General features: G+C 41.5%; 1 protein-coding gene across 1 annotated transcript in view; it reads right to left on the bottom strand.

Annotated features, from left to right (window-relative positions):
* CARNMT1 (carnosine N-methyltransferase 1) overlaps positions 1-13,592 on the bottom strand; it is a 35,011-nt gene extending 21,419 nt beyond the window's left edge. Inside the window, exons 1-3 of the mRNA XM_084899446.1 lie at positions 13,104-13,592; positions 1,708-1,903; positions 509-672 (exon numbers count right to left, since the gene is read on the bottom strand). Coding sequence (XP_084755572.1) covers positions 509-672; positions 1,708-1,903; positions 13,104-13,357 — 614 coding nt within the window. The 5' untranslated portion in view covers positions 13,358-13,592. The remainder of the gene's footprint in view (positions 1-508; positions 673-1,707; positions 1,904-13,103) is intronic.
* Between the last annotated feature and the right edge of the window lie 3,658 nt (positions 13,593-17,250).

The raw sequence follows: 17,250 nt of genomic DNA, 5'->3' as shown, positions 1-17,250 counted from the left end.
AGCAGCTTTTTAAGTTACTGATAACTATATTTCAAAATAACTGGTTTCTGGGAATCGTATGTATTTTATCTTATATATTTATAAATGTTATTCTCATAGGCTTCAAACTGTTTAAGATTTTCAACATAAAAAGTAAAGAATCTGTTGTATGCTATCGGTCCCTCATTTGCTTACAAGGATGTCATGATGAGGAAAATTAGTAAAACAGTTTGGAGCTTTTTGCTCTTCCATAAAGCAAACAATTAAGAGAGCATTGATAACGGACATTCAACCTAACCTCTCATTATTTAAATTCTAATTTCCAATATGTGCTAAAGCAAATATTTTTCATGTTAACTGCAACCTCACATAAAGCATCCAAGCACCAATATACCACCACACACCCACACATGAAAAAAATACAGGCACAAGTAACTATAAAAATGAATCAAGACTGTGAAATGTCTCATAGAAAAACTCAGTGCTTACATATCTTAAAGAAATTGATTAAAAACAAGATACTATTTACCATCTCTCTTTTGGAAAACTTTTTAAAATTTCGTTAATGATTGGCTGGTAGCAGGCATCCCTTTCTGCTTTTCCACTTTCACACCAGTCTCTCACAAACTGTTTCAATGTGGATTTTAACTTATCCATGTCAAATGTAGATGCTGGCATAATCTTCCCATTCCCCTGTTTTAAAAAGAGAAATGAATTAACTTCTGATAAAAGTAATCAATCTTGAATATGGTTAAATAAACATGCTACTAAGAGGCTATATAGATGGTTTAGTGGATAAATCACTGGCCTCTCACCTCAGCAGGGTTCGAGTGCAGCTTGAGATCCTAAATGAAAAGTTTGGTGGTCTCACTTCTACCCTCAATAGATTATGGTCCATTAATCATGAAACCACCATATAATTAAGCAGTCTTTACTCAGGAGAGGACCAGCATTGCTATGGAGATCAAACATTCTCTCTCTAAGAGAGAAAGAAAGTCCTTCCAGGTCATTGATGGGGCAGCATGGAGAGGCTCACAGTGGAGTGGCCCAACTGTATCTATCCTGTGGATACAAAAAGAGGACTTCAGTGTCTATTACTGCCAGTCCCTTGAGATTTATAAGTGAAAACCATTTCTTAAAAGATGACTTGCCCTGGCTGGTATGGCTCAGTTGGCTAGAGCGTCATTCTGTGCACCAAAGGGGGGTTTGATTCCTGGTCAGGGCACATGCCCATATTGTGGGTTCAATCCCTGGTTGGGGCACATGCAGGAAGCAGCCGAATGATGTTTCTCTCTCCCCGCCTTTCCCTCTCTTTACAATCAATGAAAATCATATCCTTGGGTGAGGACTGAAAATAAAATAAAATAAAACAAAAGATGACTATCAATAGATACAAGATATTGGGAACAATGAATTTAGCAAGGGAAAGTAATTTTAGAAAACTACTAAAATTGCTTATAAAAGTTTAAGCCACTAACTCTATATGCCAGAACATTGTGAAAGTATATCAAAATGGTATTTAAAGAAAAAAGTCAGTGAACAAATCTAGGTTCTGGCATACTGTTCTATTAAGCCTAATCAAATGACTGAATACACAAGTGGAAACATTCTCTAAGTAGAGCAAATGACATATACAAAATTACAAAAATTAAATCCAGAAAGATAAAGACCTCAAAATATTGAGATTAAACTCTAAAATAAAAAACAAATAGAACAAATTTCACATACATTTTCTCCATATGCTTTATTTTCAAACATAGTTATGCAATCATTCACAATGGTCAGTAGTATTTCTTGATTATGATCAATGCATTCCCGGATCTTGTCCAAGTGGAGAAGAAACTGAGGAAGGAGTTTCTGTTGATTAGCTGGAAGTGATCGAAATTGTCTTTCTGTTCGGTTCACTCGCTCATGCATACTGGTGCTAAAACATAAAAGGTGTTTTTTTTTAATTGGCAAAAGAATTCTCAGCAGAGGCTAATCTTATTTTAAGGTTGTCATTCTGTACAATTATTCCCTTAGAGTCTACGTAATAAAAGCCTAAGTGGCCTTTACAGCAAATGACTGGTCGCTATGATGCGCACTGACTACCAGGGGGCAGACACTCAACGCAGGAGCTGCCCCCTGGTGGTCAGTGTGCTCCCACAGAGGGAGCACCACTCAGCCAGAAGCCAGGCTCATGGCTGGTGAGGGCAGCAGCAGTGGCAGGAGCCTCTTCCGCCTCCAAGGCAGCGCTAAGGAAGGAGCAGTGAGCAGGCGGGCAATAAGCAGCAAGGGGTCCCAGACTGTGAGAGGACAAAGGCCAAGCTGAGAAACCCTAACCCCCATATTTCGTGCACCGGGCCTCTAGTGTTGAATAACATCCTGTCTCAATCCTTTGGTTCCCTAAAGCAGTGTTCACCAACTGGTGGTCAGTGGACCATTGGTGGTCCATGAGGTCCAAAAGGTTGGCGACCGCTGCCCTAAAGGATATCCATTTAGAAAGTCTTATATGTTTTCACCTGAGTACAAATTCTCTAAGCAGCCAAACAAAAGACAAACTGTTTATAACCAGTAAAAGTTATAAATATCAATGAGAAGAGAGGGACAAAATATTACAGAAAAAATTAGTGTATAAGTTTATTGTCATGATTTCAATTTTCAAACTTAAACTTTTCAGCAAAAGTAGCTGAATGCTTTAGATATTTCCATCAAGTTAACAGAAAGCTGCTCTGAAATAGCTTTAGGATAAAAAAACATGTTTTGAAATTTACTAAGAGCCAACCAAGTTGAATTTTTCAAAATATAATAAAAGATACTAGAGGCCCAGTGCATGAACTCATGCACTGTGTGTGTGTGTGTGTGTGTGTGGGGGGGGGGGTGTCCCTCAACCCAGCCTGCGCCCTCTCGCTCCTAATGGCCTGTCTACAGTGGAAGTGGGAGAGGCTCCCCACCACTGCTGCTGTGCTCACCAGCTGTCAGCCTGGCTTCTGGCTGAGTAGCACTCCGGCTGAGGTAACGCGCTGACCACCAGGGGGCAGCTCCTGCATTGAGCATCTGCCCCTTGGTGTCAATGGATATCACAGCAACTGGTAGTTCTGCTATTCAGTTGATTTGCATATTAAGTTTTATTATATAGGATTGTGTATCACAAAAGTAGTAAAAAAAAAAAAATTAAAAATCAAAATCCTATAACGTTTTACATGACAATATTTGTGCTAAGTTTCCAAATAACTATGTTCTGGCTGGTGTGACTCTGGCTAAAATGCAAGTCTCAAAGAGTCAAGGGTTCCATTCCTAGTCAGGTCACATACCAGGGTTGCAGGCTCTGGTTGGGACATGTGCATGAGGCAATCTCTCTCTCTCTCTGTCTCTCTGTCTCTGTCTCCCTCCCTCCCTCCCCTACCCCATCTTCCCCTTCTTCTCTTTCTAGAATCGATGAAAAACCTATTCTCTGATGAGGATTAAGTTTCCAAATAATTCTAAAGATCACATTGGGGACTACCTTTTTATAAAATTTGAAAAGAACATCATGACCAGTGGGTTCGATTCTGGTCAAGGGCACATGCCCAGGTTGCGGGCTTAATCTCCAGTGGGGGCACGTAGGAGGCAACCGATCAGTGATTCTCTCTCATCATTGATATTTCTATATCTCTCTCCCTCTCTGAAATAATATTTAGGAAAAAAAAGTATATCATTTAAAAAAGTTAAATGCTACACTCCCAGTGAAATGCAATTTTATTTCAATCAGATGGGCAAAATCTAAAAGCCTGTCTATCTGAAATGTTGGTAAAAAGTAGAACAATTAGATATTTATATTCTGATTGATGGTGGGTACATAAATTAATATAACTACTTTGGAAAATAATTTAGCATTACCTAGTAAAGCTTAATATGCATAATCCACATGACCTAGCAATTATACACCTAGACACAGACTCAAGAAATTCCTGTGGATGCTCACCATGAACATGAAAAAGCTTCATCACAGCACTGTTAGATATAACAAACTAAAAATCTGGAAACAACCTAAAGGTCCATCACATAGACTGAACCAATAAAGTACAGTATAGTCACACAAGGAAATGCAGTTAAATTAATAAATTATGGCTACGCACAATATGAATAAAATTCAGGAATTTGCTTAAAAATCAAGTTGTAGAAAAATATATAATAAATTTCATTTTATGTAAGCAATATATTCTAGGAACTGAACATATGTAGAAAAACTACAAGGAAAGCAAGTTAACAATTTTAGTATGTGCTGCCGAAGTGAGCACGAAAGCAAGGAAACAAAAATTCAAGAAAGTGATGTGCTTTGAGTGGAAACGGATAGGATAATATTATTTTTCAAAACTGGGTGGTAGATTCATGGTGTTCACACCATCGTTTTTTACATTTTACATATAAAAACAAATCAATAAGTAAATGCGTATGTTGATTTACTCAGTATTAAAAAATACATTTGGTTGCCAGGATTTCTCTTCACCCAAATAACTCATTTTTTTACCTTATGTCAAATTACTCTGTAATTTCTGAACAGTAATATTTAAATAAGTTCTGAAGGAGCTTCTGATAAAACTTAAGTTTGGCCCTAACTGGTTTAACTCAGTGGATAAAGAGTAAGCCTGGGGAATGAAGGGTCCCAGGTTTGACTCAGGTCAAGAGCATGTACTTTGTTTTTTGTTTTTGTTTTTTTAAATATATTTTATTGATTTTTTACAGAGAGGAAGGGAGAGAGATAGAGAGCTAGAAACGTCGATGAGAAAGAAACATCGGCCAGCTGCCTCTTCTTGCACACTCCCTATTGAGGATGTGCCCGCAATCAATGTACATGCCCCTGACCGGAATCGAACCTGGGACCTTTCAGTCCGCAGACCGACACTCTGCCACAAACCGGCTTCAGCAAGCATGTACTTTGATTGCAGGAAAATCCCCAGTAGGGGGTGTGCAGGAGGCAGCTGATGGATGTTTCTCTCTTATCAATGTTTCTAACTCTATTCCTCCCCCTTCCTCTCTGTAAAAAAAAAAAAAAAAAATCAATAAAATATATTTATTAAAAACTTAAGTTCAGGTATGGTAGTATTCAGAGGTTAGAGGAGATGTGAAAAGATCAGGCTGACGCTGAATGGTTGCACTGATGTCTGCTTTTTTGCATCTCTCTCTCTCTCTCTCTCTCTCTCTCTCTCTCTCTCTCTCTCTCTCTCTCTCTCTCTCTCTCTCCAGACAGTATGATAGTGAGCTCTTCTATCAAACAGATCTGGACTGACATCCAGCTAATGTCCCCCATTTACTATGTGACTCTTGGCAAGTTACTTCCTTTCTCTGTCCTCCACTGTCTCATATATAAAAACATGAATAACAGTGATGACAATGAGTACAGAAGATATCATCCATTGAGATTTAGTAAATTCTGGCCACTAAACCAAGTCATTAAGTGCTTAAATATAGTAGGCATATCTAATTTATAAGAATTTTATATTGACAATGAAAATATGAAAAATGCAGAAAAATAAAAGTATTCTCTTTTTAAAAATATATATTTTGATTTTTTTACAGAGAGGAAGGGAGAGGGACAGAGAGTTAGAAACATCAATGAGAGACACATTGATCAGCTGCTTCCTGCACACCCCCTACTGGGGATGTGCCTGCTACCAAGGTTCATGCCCCCGACCAGAATTGAACCTGGGACCTTTCAGTACACAGGCTGATGCTCTATCCACTGAACCAAACTGGTCAGGACTAAAAGTATTATTTTAATTATAAGTATAAATCCCCCCTTTAGAGGCAACTACTTCTAACTTGTTGACATATTTCTGTTTTGTTGTTTAAGACAAAGTTATTTAGCACCTTTCTCATGAAAATGTGGTAGTACACAAAACAGCATATCAACTGGAAGTGGTTAGGAATGGAGAATCTCAGGTACTACACCAGACCTACTGAAATGTAATCTGCCTTTTGACAAGATCTGCACATTCAAGTTCTAGAAGCATTGCAAGTCTTTATCCTTATTAGAGGAATTTTCCCAGATCAGAAAAAGGTTCTCAAATGACTATATGGCAAATGACTGCAATGACAGTTCATCGTTTCACCTTCTGCAACCAAAATTTACTTAGCTATTTCCCGAACACTGGGCCTCTAGATAGTTTACTTGCCCATATGATAAATTTTTGTGTTCAAATCTGTCTAGATTGTAGAAAAAAAAATTACCACAAATTCCCCAAAGAATGACCAGGCCAGAATGGATACTGCTTTTAAGTCTCTTGATACAAACTGATTTTTCAGAAAAGTTGTACCAATTTATATTTCCAGCAGTAGAGTATGATACTAACTGAACTATTTAAGACCATGCACGGTATGTTGCAGAGTTGCAACAATTTGCAATTTACTGACAAGAGATTAAACAGTCTTTTAGTACTTCATTCCTAGTATTCCTGGACACTGGCTGCCCCACAATCATTCTCTCACTATACCTCAAAAGTCAACATATCCAAAATGAATTTAGCACGTCCCACAAAAAAACTTGTACTTTTTCCTACATGGCTGAGTCAGAAAACTAACAAGTCATCCTAAAATACCTCTTCCCATAGCCCACACAATCAATTAAGCATAAGATCCTTTTGATTCTCCTTCATAAAATTATGCAAATTACACGCCTCTCCAATGCTTTAGCTCAGGCCCTCATGTTTCCCAATGATTACTGAGAGGCCTGCTACCTAGGAATGCTGTAGCTAACCAACCAACCTAACCTCTCCATCAGATGAATTCTTCTAAAATACAAGTCTCATCTTTGTCACTATTTAACCTCCATATTTCACCACATGTGAAAAACAATCCAGAAACGTTCAGTGAGGCAACCTAGGTCCCACTTTTTGTTCTCCGTGGAGACTACTCATCTCCATGATAGCAGGGGAGTTGAAGTCAGTTATGGATTGGTCAGAAGAACCGAACATGTTTGCTGTCCATTCCTGTTGCAGAAGTGATGTACAATAAGTACACAGAGTGGGATGAGCTGTAGCATATCCCTTAGCCCTTGGTTATTTAATGGTATGCCAAGCTATCCGTAACATACATCCACAGTGACTCTCTTGAAGTGAGGTTTTATCAAAGTTGAGAAGAGTCCAATCCTTTCTGTACTATTTTACAGGGGATAGCTTCACTATTCTGGAAATGCTTACATTATGAAGAATAGAGTGAAGAAATAAAATGGAGTGACTATATAGTCAAGCTATGAAATTACTAAAATCAATTAGGTTGAAGTCTGAGGAAATGATTTTAGTGTTGTTTTAATCAGCCTGGAACTTAAAATTTTAACTTTCCAGTTCTGCAGTAATGCCTAGATATACATGATCACTCTATGAAGGACTCATGTATCAAGACCACCTGACATCCATCATCCAGACTGCCTAACACAACCAGGACCAATCCTAGTGCAGAGAATACAAGACTGATGAGTCTCAAAAATGCACATTTTACTATAAGAACTATGAACTTTTTCTTTTTCTTTTTCGGAGCACAACTGAGTTTTTCCCTACTTGGTTTCCAGTTTGCAAATCCTAAGACCCTTGAATATCATTTATTTCTAGCCAGAGCCTCCAGGCTCTTTTTTGAGTTTGTTGGAAAACTCTTTGAGTATGTATTTAAGACAGGGGTGGCAAACATGCTTCCCCAACCCTGGCTACTTGGTCTGTTTTTGTAAAAAGGGTTTTACTGGAACATAGCCATGCTCACTTATTCACATACTGGGGCAGAGTTGAATAGTTGTAACAGAGACCACCTAGTCCCAAGAGCTTAAAATATTCATTGCCTAACCTTTTTTAAAAGAAGTTTGCCTACCTTACTTTATAGCAAGCATGTCAAACTCATGGTCCACAGGCCCATGTGGTGCCCAAATAATATTTTTGTGGCCCAGCCAATATAATGGTATGTAAGAAACGCTTTAATAAAAATTTTGTAACTTAATTTTTTACAATATCCTGTTATACATAATCCTATATAGCAAAGATGTAGTAATATGCAAATGGTCGTTACGCCATGAAGCGTAACGACAGATGGCCAGATGGCGTAAAGACCAGATCACGGATCAGCAGGAGGGTGGGGCAGCGAGCTACAACCAGGGGCAGAGGTATAGGAGGGGGCAGGACAGCAAGCTATGGGAGGGGGGCGGAGGGAACTACAGGAGGGCAGAGCAGCAGGTGCAGAGCTACAGGGGGCAGCATCGAGCTACTGGCTACAAACCAGCGGCAGAGAGCTACAGGAGGGGACAGGGCAGCAAGCTATTTGGCCGGGGCGGGGGGGGCGGGGGGGGGGGGAGGGGGGGGGGAAGAGGAGCTACAGGGCAACAGGTGGGCAGCGGCAAGCTACAAGAGGAGGCAGAGTAGCAAGCTATGGGGGTAGAGGGAGCTACTAGAGGGTGGCAGCGAGCTACTGGCACACAGACTAGTGCACAGGGCTACTAGTTATTAGTAACAAACTACAACGTTCACTAATGACGGTTACTATAATCGTGTTGCATTCATTTTCCTTCAGCGCCATATGCACAGGCACACCATTTTTCTCCACTAATACTAGCAGCTAATATTTTAGTAGCCAAAATGCCATGTCATTAGTCTTTTACTGACTTGTTTAGTGTGCACAACAGGAAATCTTTCACTTTCAGAGAAAAAAAAAATGGGTTTATTTGCGTTATACTTATTAATTTGTGCAGTAATTCAGTGTCTGGTAAGTTAATGTTTAATAAAAAATATTTTTATTAAAATGTTCTATTTTATGTTAACGATTACTCATTTATTTCAGTCCTTGGTATTCAGCATGTCTCTATCGAAATAAACCTATGCTTCTATGAAAATTGAAGCTTTTGTGTGTTTTTTTTTTGCGGCCCACATAAAATTAAACCTTACTTATTTGACGTTGTTAGCCTTTGAGTTTGACATGCTTGCTTAAAGGAATGTTTTATAACCTTCAGACTCTCCTTGGTTCTGATCTCAATCAGCATAATGAGGCCACATCTTTTGGCAGCTAAGGGGAGAAAGTAGTCAGCAGCCATCTTTCTGTAAGGGTGTCTCTACCTTCCGCTCTCTCTAGAAGGCTGGTCTAGGAAATGACCAGGGGAATCACTGGTCTAGGCAGTGACCCCAACTTTTATCAGGTGGGTTTATGCTGGCCGTGAGCCAAGGGCCAAGGTCTCTGACCCATCCCTCTGAACCTGTTGAACTACTCTAGAATTCCACACAGGAAAGCCTACCTTTTCAGACAGAAAGTTTGCCTCAATCCATTTAAAATATTTATTAAAGCCCTAGCCCCGTGATTGGCTAACTGCGGCTCGTGAGCCACATGTGGCTCTTTGGCCCCTTGAGTGTGGCTCTTCCACAAAATACCATGGCCTGGGAGAGTCTATTTTGAAGAAGTGGTGTTAGAAGAAGTTTACGTTTAAAAAAATTTGGCTCACAAAAGAAATTTCAATGGTTGTACTGTTGATATCTGGCTCTGATGACTAATGTGTTTGCCTACCACTGTCCTAGCCGATTTGGCCCTGTGGATAGAGTATTGTCCTTCAGACTGAAGTGTCCAGGGTTCAATACTGGTCAAGGGCACATCCTGAGTTGTGGGCTTGATCCCCAGTGTGGGGCGTGCAGGAGGCAGGCAATCAATGATTCTCTCTCATCATTGATGTTTCTCTCTCTCCCTTCCACTCTAAAGTCAATAAAAATATTAAAAATAAAATAAAATATTTATTAAATACCCAAGGTTAAAATTGTTTTACTAGTATCACTGCTTATAAGGGTAAAATTTTAGTAAACGATTTTGGATTTCAGGCCAGACGCTATTACAATTTGGTTGTGTAACCCTAGGCAAGTTTCTCATCTCTTCATAGACCTATCCCCTCACTATAAAAACGAGCTCTACATCTAAGCTCTAAAAAACAAATCTCACCTATCCGCTATTTCCAAGAGTAGGCCAATTCTGACAAGATCTTTGATCTTTCAATTGTAATATTTTCCACGTAACTAGGTATCTTCATTCATAACAAGAGTAGTATTTTAAGGCTAACATTTTTTTTTTTTTTGCTATGCATTACAATATTATAATCATTTTTAGAGAATGTCATCTAAGTAAAATCTGTAGCAAGCACAACATTGGAAGCCACTGGAAAGAGAAAACATTAATAAAAAGACATTTCTTGCCCTATGACTTTTCATCTAAATCTCATATATATTAACAAAAAGTATCTAGAAGTAAAACCAAACTCTGGCTACTTGAGACCGAGGAAATGCATTTTTAATTTTATTAAGTTTTAATTAATTTAAGTTTTAATTTATCCAGATGTAATTAGCGGCCAAGATATTAAACATTGCAACTCTAGAAAATCCTAAAATGTTGGAATGTAACTACCCAGAGTTTTCTGCTACACACGGTGCTTTCCATAACCCTAATCCTTTCAGTGATATATATATATTTTTAAAAATATATTTTATTAACTTTTTAACTTTTTACAGAGAGAAAGGGAGAAGGATAGAGATGAGAGAGAAACATGGATCAGGTGAGATGTATCTGCACACTCCCCCACTGGGTATGTGCCTGCAACCAAGGTACATGCCCTTGACCAGAATCGAACCTGGGACCCTTGAGTCCGCAGGCCAATGTTCTATTCACGGAGCCAAACCGGTCAGGGCTAAGTAGTACATTTTTAAAAAATATATATTTTATTGATATTTTTACAGAGAGGAAGGGAGAGAGATAGAGAGCTAGAAACGTCGATGAGAGAAACATCCACCAGCTGCCTCTTGCACACTCCCTACCGGGGATGTGCCCACAACCAAGGTACATGCCCTTGACCGGAATGGAACCCGGGACCTTTCAGTCCGCAGACCGACACTCTACCACTGAGCCAAACCGGTTTTGACTAAATAGTACATTTTTAATCATATACTATTTTCAGTCTAAAGATATAAAGTGTTTCATCAGAGTACATACAAATAAAAAGGATTGTTTTTAAAAAATGAAGTATACCTCAGTCCCACATTAAACTTGTAGAGAGATGAGAGTATAGAAAACTGTATCACAACTACCCTGTTTCCCCGAAAATAAGACAGTGTCTTATATTAATTTTTGCTCCCAAAGATGCGCTAGGTCTTATTTTCAGGGGATGTCTTATCTTTCCATGCGCTAGGTCTTATTTTCGTAGGATGTCTTATTTTAGGGGAAATGCGGTACTAGAACATACTGCCACGCGTGGGTTCTAGATTCAGGTCAAAGTCCCTTTGCCCCCCACAACAAAAAGGTCCATCTGATACCTAATTATAATATCAATTCTAAATTAATCCTAACATTTTAGGACTGGGTACATGCACACATTTTAATTATGTCCTTTATATTCCAAAGGCATTTCACAAGATTCTTTCTAGATCTTTTAATAGTAAATGCATGGGACTTTTCTGCATCTACCACTCTTAGCTATCTAATGTCAGCTGCTTCTCCTGCCTGTATGGCTCTTCCAGCACAATATTACATCAAATTCAATCCTCTGGTTGTCTGCCTTCCTTCCTCTGTTGATACTAAATAAAATCCCCATACGACTAACTTTCTTTTGGGTTCTATAAGTAATGGTTCCTATCCTAATGTTAAGTTAGTAAATTATGTCATCAAGATCTCTGAACTTCAGCCCTGGCCAGTTAGGCTCAGCGGACAGAGAATCCACCTGCAGGCTGAAGGGTCCCAGGTTCCATTCTGGCCAAGGGCACATGCCTGGGTTGAGGGCTTGATCCCCAGTAGGGGGCATGCAAGAGGCAGCCGATCAATGATTCTCTCTCATTTTGATGTTTCTATCTATCCCTCTCTCCTCCTCTCTGAAATCAATGAAAGATATTTTTTTAAGAGTCTCTGAACTTCAAAATTCATGTCATTAATGTAACCAGATTGTAAAACAACTTTAAGCTTTTATCAGGCGAGTTTCTAAATTCAGAATAGACTAGTTTACCAACTGTTCACAAATTGACAGACACTTGGGAATGACATATATTTCTTTGCTACTATTTATTAGTTAAAAATAGAGCTTCAAAAACCTATGGCTAGCACTGGCGACATAAAAATAAACGAGGCTCAGTCCCTGCCCTTGGGGAGGTCAGAGTCAAGCAATAAAAAAAAAAAAAAAAAAAAAAAAAAGTTTGCATAAAGCACAGCAGAAGCCCATCTAGGGAAACACTTTTTCTCACGGGGAAGGTCATGTTTGATTACATCTGCAGACTCAGAATATGTCTGTCCCTCGGCGGACTCATCTCTCAAGAGTTTTTAAAAAACACTTTTCCCTTGCCTACGAATCCAGCTGATTCAAGTCCCTTTCAGATCTCTGAGTTAAAACTCTGTGGCTGAGCTCAGTTTAACATCCATCTAGAAGAAAAGTAGAAGTGAAGCCAAGTATGAAGCCCTCCCACCACGCCAGCCAGGCTCACGGTGAGAATTGGATACATATTTGCAAAATGAAAGATCACAAAGGCGGCGGCTCTCACTGTGCCTTCTCTCCAGCCCCTCCCTAAGTTAGCAAATGTTAGAACATCCGGACCACTTCGGACCCCGTGTCACCCACCAGTGAGAGAGACACGGAGCCTTGTCATTCATTCATCGCTCACCACCACCGTGCTCGCACTTCCTCAGCGCCGGGGGCTGGGGTGGGGGGTCTGAGGCTGTTCTCCCCGCAACTGGCAGCAGCGAGGGGACACGCGTCCTCCTGCCGCGTCGTCCCACGTGGAGGTGAACTTGGGGCTGGCTCTCCGCGTGTTCCGTTTGGAGACCAGCGACCACACAAACCATCATGGCCCAGCACCGGACACATTAATTTACCACCATCCTCCTCTTCGGTCTGAAATAGTCACAAGCACTTTTCTGATCACCCCCACACCGGCCTCAAAGCCAAACCTTTCACGCGGGACGGAAGGCAGGAGAGCTAAGCTGATCCTGAGGTCAGAAGACAGAGGAGCAGCAGGCGGTGAGCGGGGCCGCCGAGACGGGGTAGGATGACTCGGGGGTCCGCTCCGGCGGCCTGGGCCGGGGATCCCGGAGGCGTGGCGGCCGGGGCATGGGGGGGAGGGCGGGCGCCCCGACGGGCTGGGCCGGGCCGGGCCGGCCGGGGTCCGCCACGGGCTCCTTACCCGTAGTAGCGGAAGGCATTGATGATCTTCCAGAAGTGCTCGCGCTCCAGCCTCTCTTCCTCCTCCTCCGTGGGGCGCGTGTCCGCCGCCGCCGCCGCCGCCGCCGAGTCCACCGCGACCGAGCCCAGGCGCCCGGCGGAAAACTGCACTTCCACCTCCCCGCTCCCGTCGCGGCCCCCGCGGCCGCCGCCGCCTCCCCCGCCGTCCTCCCGCAGCCGGGAGGCGGGCGGCGAGAGGCGCCGCCGTCGCTGCATCGCGGCCGCGGCCCGCAGCCTGGCTCTCTTGCGTCTCGCCGCGAAGGAAAGCGTGGTGGCGGCTGGGCGGCTTCCTCCCGTCACGCCCCCTGCTCGCGGCGCGCCCCGCCTCCGCCTCCGCCGGCCGCCTCCGGCCTCCAGCGTCCTGCCGCGCGCGGGGAGCCGCCGTGTCTTCCCGGCTCCGGGACCCGGCGCGCAGGACCAGGCGAGGGTGCGTCGGAAGGCCGCGGCCGCCTGCGCTCATTGGCTGCCGACCTTGGGCGACGGCGCGTGACGTCACGACGACACGCACAGGGGGCGTGGCAGATGGCCTGGTGGGCGGGGCGAGGGAGGAATTCCCTGGGGGCGCGGACCTGACACCTGCCAGCCAGCGGCCTCGTGCGTGGTGGAGTTCTAGAAGCTCAAATAGTAGCGGAGGGAAAAGCAGGACAAAAAAAAAAAAAAAAAAAGGTGAAGCTTTGATGAGTTTATTCGGAATTTTTATTTCACAAAGTCTGGAAGGAAGGTCTTGAATTCACCCTAACTTAAGTTTTCATTCATGTCATAAATGAATTTCTCCTTTCAATTACACAAGGGGAGAGGGTCTAGGGGCCTGTGAAAATTCTAATCGGGCCCTGACTGGCGATGACAGCAGAGGGAAATGCAGGAACCTAACTCTAAGTGGTGCACCTGCGTGCGCAAGGGCCATGCCCATGCCTCACCATTGGCGAGGCACTAACATCTAATCGTGGCCCTTAACGATGCACCGGCATCTAGGTGGGAAATAGATAAGTATATTCACTGTATTTTCTTATTTTCTGTATTCTTGATGCTCTGCCACCCAAGATTTCTACTACTGGGAAGAGACTGCCCCGCCCAGGGCTAGCTAATTCCTAGAGAGAGCAAACAAATCCCCGGAACCTTTCATATGCAAACAGACCAAGCCGGAAGCCACAGCCACCTTCTTCATCAGACGCTTACACAGACCCTTCCCTGCTCGGCCCGGCCCGGCCCAGCCCTGTCCTCCCCCGCTTTTCATTCCCTTCCTTCTCCTTTTCTTTCCTTTCCTTTCCTCTCCTCCTCTTCCCCCTCCTCTTCGCTTCCCACAATGGCCCCTCCAATGCCCCAAAAGTGTAATTAATGTTATTATCAGACTCCGCCAAATGCCCTAGAAGGGTGATTTTATAGCATAGTCACTAATATAATTTCCCTTTCCTGCTATCTTTGTTTTCAAATCAGTAAGATGGGAACTAAATTAACAAAAGAGCTGAACTCTGATCAGCAACAGATTGTCCAGACTTCATTTATTCTTAAGATTCTAACCATTGACTTCCTAAAGAAAAGTAACTTATCCAAGAATTTACCAGTCAATCTGTATCTTACGTGTGAAAAATTCTAAAGTACTCTGAACACAAGAGTAATGTAATTCAGGATCCAAGCCTTCAAGAAGCTTGTGGTACAACAGGGAAGCAAAACTAGAAAACATTAAACAACTGAGAAGATTTGGTGTTAAAATAGTATGGATTAAGTAAACTGTAATGGGAATTAAGAAAAGGGAGAATGGTTTAAAAGTGTCATAAAGCTAAATTTCTAAGGATGACTTTAATCGAAGAGGCAAAGATGTGGGAGTATTCTTTGCAAACCAATTCAAATTGGTTTAAGACAAAAGTGGGGGAGGGGGAAGGATTTATTGTTTCTTATTACTGAAAAGATCATGCATAGGTAAATCTAGAAGCTCAAATTATATGATCAAAAATCTGTCAGGTGCTATTTCTAGTAGCGCTAAAAGAGCACTATTCTTTTTCTAAAACTCCCAAAGTCCTTGAGAACTCTCATTGGACCAAGAACTTGAGTTGTGTGCCCTTCATTGAACTGATGGTTGTGACCAAGGGGCTGTGGTTCTCTGATTAGACAGGTTTAGGTCACATGTCCATCTAAACTGTGGAGTGAAGATAAGGGTTTAATGGTTTCCAAAGGAAATTTTGAGTAATGCTACCAAAAGGCAAAGTCTATTCTGGACAGGAAAGCACAGCAATTTTTGATGTAGTCTGGGAGTGATAACATAAGCCAGGTGGAGAGGAAGGCAAAGACCAATCTGATTATAACCCATATGAAGAAGTGGTAAGGGGGGGGGGGGGGGGGCATTTTACTGATTCAGATGGTATAAAATTGTTAGAATTTTTAAAAAATTAGAAAAGTTTGGGTGAATAACTAAGCTAAGGAGATTCATTTTAATTCTGAAGCAGCAGTGTGATATGATAAAAGTAGTACTATAAAACGCTTAATCAGACAAAAGCCAGGGGACAAAATGTTATCAGGAAGACCAGATGAGGAGGTTGTTCAAATAATTCTGAAATGGTGTGATAAAGGTTTATGCTAGACAGTAATAGTGAAAGGAAGAGATTAAGGTAAATCCAGATGGTATTTTCTAAGGAAGAAAAAACAGAGTTGAATAGAGAGAATAACTAAAGAGAAGAATCAAAAGAGTTGACAGCACTAGCCAGTTCAGCTTAGTGGATAGATTATCAGTCTGCTGACTGAAGGGTCCCCGGTTCAATTCTGGTCAAGGGCTCATACCAGGTTACTGGGCTCTATTCCCAGTAGGGGGCTTGCAGGAGGCAGCAAATCAATGATTCTCTCTCATCACTGATGTTTCTTTCTCTCCCTCTCACTTCCTTCCTGAATAAACAACAAAACAAAAGAGATGACAAAGATTGTAGCCAAAATTACAAAGAAATATATAAGGAGAGTAGGTTTCTTCTTCTGAAATACCCCAACCCTACAAGCCTGCTCTTTTATCCCATGATTTTCATCACTAGGCTATATAAAGATTACTACAGATTCTAAGTACTGAAGGACTATAGTATCTCACCTCCCTCATCATATGTGATTCAAAGTAAGACTATTAAATTGTAAAATAAGAAAAAAAAATTGTGAAATAAGTATGAGAAGTCCAGCAGTCATGATTTGTCACATGATGCTATTGTGATGCTTTGTTTATAATCACAAATATTAAGATTTTTACATTTTTTTTTAATTAGAAATGTACTTGCTGATACCATAATTCACCTCTGGGTTTCATGATCTCATTATACTCTTTATCAAATAAATAGAGAAACTCAAATTTCTTTTAGCTGGGTGACAATGTTTCAACCCAAAAACTAGAATTTTTATTGCTAAAAAAGAAGGGGCAGATGAAAATTGGGAGGCATTTTCTGTCACATTAAAAAATAATCAGCACAGTTTTCTAGTGTTGTAACAGAGCACATTTTTCAGCTGAGCACCAGATGAAGGAACTGGCTTGCATATTTAAAAGAGTCAAACCACATTTAACATTGTGGAGTGCTCATACTATTGTGTATTTAGGGAGCTGATAGGAGATCTTGTAAATATACATCTTCTCCACGTTACCTGCCAGCATGTACTCATTTTTTCTCTTTCCCCCATCCCTTCTCCTTTCTCTCCCTCCTTCTCTCAGTCCTATCCTTCCATTCTATCTCCCTCTCCATTAAGCCTATATAGTTGGTTAAAATTTGATGCAATGGCATTTTTCCCCCTGATCTTTTCCATTCACCTTAAAAAATTTTAAAAAATATATTTGTATTTATTTCAGAGAGGAAGAGAGAGATAGAAACATTAATGATGAGAGAGAATCATTGATCAACTACCTCCTGCATGTCCCCTCTCCCTCTCTGGGGGCTGACCCCACAATCTGGGCATGTGCCCTGACTGGGCATTTGAACCATGACTTTCTGGTATATATAGGTTGATGCTCAACCACTGAGCCACACCGCCAGGCTCCATTCACCTTTTGAAATAATTTTAGACTTCAGAAATCTTGCAAGAGTATTACAGAGGGTTTTCATCTTCTCTTCATTCAGCTTCTTCTAATGTTAACATCTTGCATAAATGAT

Source organism: Pipistrellus hanaki, assembly GCF_964339955.1.
Source record: "Pipistrellus hanaki genome assembly, chromosome: 11".
NCBI classification, from domain to species: Eukaryota; Metazoa; Chordata; class Mammalia; order Chiroptera; family Vespertilionidae; genus Pipistrellus; species Pipistrellus hanaki.
This window is presented reverse-complemented; position numbering and strand designations above follow the sequence as displayed.